Raw genomic sequence first — 3,831 nt, 5'->3', positions numbered from 1 at the left:
TGCACAATACCAGTCAATCTTACAGAAGGTGTATGACAAATCTTTACCTGTTGCAAGGTTTGGCCCTCTTTCACCTTCATGCAGTTGCTTTGGCTTTGGGATTCCCAGGCAACAGAAGCAACTCATCTAGCGGTATGTGCAAAGAAGCCCTGTTCGTAAAAGCTGGTTTAGTACCGCCATCTTGTGGTGAAACTTTGTGTGCATCACATATAAGACAGCCATCATCACTGACACAACCCATAACTAAAACCTCTTCTCAGAAAGGGATGTAAATAAGCAAAATACACCATCAAAAGGTGACCTTCCACTAAGGATCAACATAGAGACAACAGAACATTTAGAGAGGAACTTTATTGGAAAATATGAGAACTTGCCTAGTCAACATGGCTCCACCTGCCCATATTCCTAACCAAAACTACAATAGGTTACATTTGCATTTTCAAAATTCCTGTTGTCATCTCGCATATATGCTTTTGAAAAAGGTACTAAGGAGATATCATAACCATTGCAGTGTCAGCCATTTTGAAACATATTTTCCTGTTTACTGTACATATATAAACAAGTTAGCGGAACTGTCTTTATAAATAATGTTATCATTCTTCCTTTTATGGGAATGGCAGAAAGTTATTGTATATTTTTCTATCAAATCTTTATTTATCCAGGAAATCCATTGGAAGCATCAGGGGATGGAGGCCCATGCAGGCACGAAGGCTTTCTGTCATATGTTCCGGTCATTCATTCAGTGTAGAATTGTCTTTTAAAAACAGTTTGTGCTATTTGCTGTGTCTTTCTCTCTAGCGTGTAGGACCGCCCCCTCTCCTACATTCATGCATTCTGTAGGCACACATGTAAAATATCCCTGGAACACACAGAGCACACACAGGTTAATGGACAATGGACATCAGAAACCAGCTGTAGACACCCCCAAAAACTACACGCCTCCCTTCAGCACCTACCCTATCTATCAGGTCTGAAGGATCAGCACTATGATGGAGCTAGGCTCCCCTAACCCATTGGAAGGCTAGGGAAAACCATCACCATATTGCTTTCATCAGACTCTTCAGATCTGCTAACACCGGGTGACTAGGGACTTGTGGGTTGTTTTTGGACCGGCAATGGAAATATTGGGCATGTTGGTATGGAGCCAGCTTTGAGTGCTATGATTCACCCTGTATGTCAGTTGTTACCTGCAAAGAAGGTCATGAGCAGTGCCACCCAGCCCAGTATGTAGGACCAGGAGAAGCGCCAGTCACCAAAGCGCTTGCCCAGGAAGTTCACTGTCACACCTGTGTAGATGGCCATCGCCAGCAGAACAAATAAGGCTGGGAGAAGGAAGGGGAATATAAGAGGTAAATATGCTGTACTATGTGTGTGTGTGTGTGTGTGTGTGTGTGTGTGTGTGTGTGTGTGTGTGTGTGTGTGTGTGTGTGTGTGTGTGTGTGTGTGTGTGTGTGTGAGACTCACTGGAGATGAAAAACATGATCCCTGCAGCGAAGGAGCGGTTGAACCTCTCGAAGGTGGAGAAGTGGGCGAAGGAGAGAATGCCTGTGATGATGCCCGCGAAGCACGACATACCTGACAGGATCATAAAGGCCCGGGTGGCATTCCAATATGCTAGAAGGGGACAGACAGAGGCTGAGCAGGATGACAACGATAGAGCCCCAGCATCCCTCCTTCAGGCAGATTAACAACTAAACCCAGCGCCATTCTCAGCCTCTAGGTGGCGCCATATTTCTCATGCGCAACATTCCTCTAAAATACATATTTCTCATGCGCAACATCCAGTAACAGGTTTGTGAAAACAGGATTGTAACATGAAACAAAGCAGCCATTGATGAGATGTCTCTGACAAATGACTTTAACTGGACTAGGAGGAAGTGTCTATTAACTACTGAGATGCTGCTGGTAGCCTATTCACTTGGGTCAAGTTCAGGAGTGGTAAACGTAGTTTGAATTACTATTGCTCTCTTAGGCTATGTCCCAAATGGTACCCTATTCCCTATATAGTGCACTACTTTAGACCAGAGCCCTATGGGCATAGGGAATAGGGTGCCATTTGGGAGATTGTGCTTGATGTGTGTTCTCACCGATGCTGTCCGTCTGCATGTAACACTTGCCCGACATGCAGTACCTCCACAGGCCCTGGTGGGCGAAGCTGCCCGACAGACGGTACTGCATCCAGTAGTCTGTTGCTGTGGAGACCACCAGCAGGATGTTCCCCACCATGGCACAGAACAGGCCCCCTCCCATGAAGCTATACATCCTGAGAGATGCTGCTGTGGCCACTGTGAAGGAGCTGATACTGCATAGGAAGACGATGGAGGGGGGATAAACATACCTGGATGATACAATGTTTTGTATGACACACACTCAGTTTGCTCTGGCCACTTCGTAGCTCCTCATACTAGGGAGGGAGATGATGAGGTTAGACACACACACATACACACACACACACACACACACATACACACACACCTGTACCTATCTGGTATGATCTAGGTATATAGAACACACTCGGTTTTAATAATAATTATTCCATTCTGTGGAGACTGTAATAGAAACAGAAATAAATTCAGTATGATTCTTGACACCAGAAATAACTGTTACATGGACAACAATATTTCAAAGCCAAAGTACAAATTGCCGAATCTCAGTGGTCTCAAATTACTGCTAATTTTGGGATCACATATATTACAGAGTTTATAGTTATTATCAGTTGTGCTCACTCATAAGCACTACTTTATGTGATGCTACGGCACACACAATAAGTCAGAAACAGTCTAAGCTTGACGGCTAGACATGCTCAGGGAATATCACTTTATTTGAGCAATTTGACATTTTGAAATGCTCTATATAAGCCTTAAATTACACCGGTTAACATATTCGAATATTTGCTCCATATAGCATAAACAAACACGCATGCAGTTTTTACATTGTCATAGAATGTACGTTTACAACTAGTATCCTCAGCTCTTTTGCCAAGTAAGTTCTGCCAAGCACTTAATTTAGTTTGAGCAGTGGTTATTCAACCACTAGTTCACTATTGTCTTGTTTTCAGACTTCAGTTCACTATTAAGCTGAGTAACTGTGTCTTTGGCACAACTATACATTTTTATCATTAGATAGATATACTGTATTTAGGATGTCCCTTACCTTGTTTCTTCAGTAAAAGCACACTCTTAACCGTCTACCTTTCTGGGGAGAAAGGGAGACAGGGATAGAGGGAAAGAGAGAGAGAGAGAAGGAGAGACGTTGCAAGCCTAGGAGGAGCGATAGGAGAGTGAAAGAGAACTCCACTGGGCTATCCCCTCTGTGTTTTCTGTTGATGGAAGCAGAATCATTAAACAATCGGTCCCCATGTAACAGATGCAATTGAACGAGCCATCGCTAGGGGCACGGGATCATGTGACCCCCACAGACCTTTCAGTGTAGGCGGGGCGGGGGGGGTTGTCAGGGTGTTAGGGTAGGGGCTTTGGCTGGGGGGCTCCATATTCTTTTTGTTGGTTTGTATTTGGTATATTCTAGAATTGTGGATGTGCATAGGTATGCAGTACTGCTGGAGTCAATGCAACATGCTGAAGCCAACATTTTTCTTTCAGTGTATGTGGGGCTGTGGCGGCATGGATAGACAGTTAGACACACATATAGGGAGGGATGGCCCCTCTGTCTAACTGGTTGTCCTCTCTGTAATATACAGAATACATCTGTAATATGTAGCTCACCTGCTTCCTCATAATACTGTTTTTAAATACACTGTAAGTTGAAAACTGTTGATCATAGTTTTCCATTACAGTATTTATACAGTGTCTTTTTTAAAGACACACACGCTCA

The 3,831-nt window shown here is 43.7% G+C and overlaps 1 protein-coding gene across 1 annotated transcript; it reads right to left on the bottom strand.

Moving 5' to 3' along the window:
* Positions 1–332: 332 nt before the first annotated feature.
* Positions 333–3,352, bottom strand: LOC121572956 (lens fiber membrane intrinsic protein-like). Its single transcript, XM_041884993.2, has 5 exons — positions 3,154–3,352; positions 2,088–2,302; positions 1,465–1,614; positions 1,188–1,322; positions 333–859 (listed from the first exon to the last, which is right to left on the bottom strand). Exons 2-5 carry the CDS (start codon positions 2,260–2,262, stop codon positions 795–797), a joined length of 525 nt encoding a protein of 174 aa, XP_041740927.1. The 5' UTR covers positions 2,263–2,302; positions 3,154–3,352; the 3' UTR covers positions 333–794.
* Between the last annotated feature and the right edge of the window lie 479 nt (positions 3,353–3,831).

Source organism: Coregonus clupeaformis, chromosome 8 (assembly GCF_020615455.1).
Source record: "Coregonus clupeaformis isolate EN_2021a chromosome 8, ASM2061545v1, whole genome shotgun sequence".
NCBI lineage: Eukaryota > Metazoa > Chordata > Actinopteri > Salmoniformes > Salmonidae > Coregonus > Coregonus clupeaformis.
The sequence above is the reverse complement of the archived record's forward strand: the minus strand, read 5'-3'. Positions and strand labels throughout refer to the sequence as shown.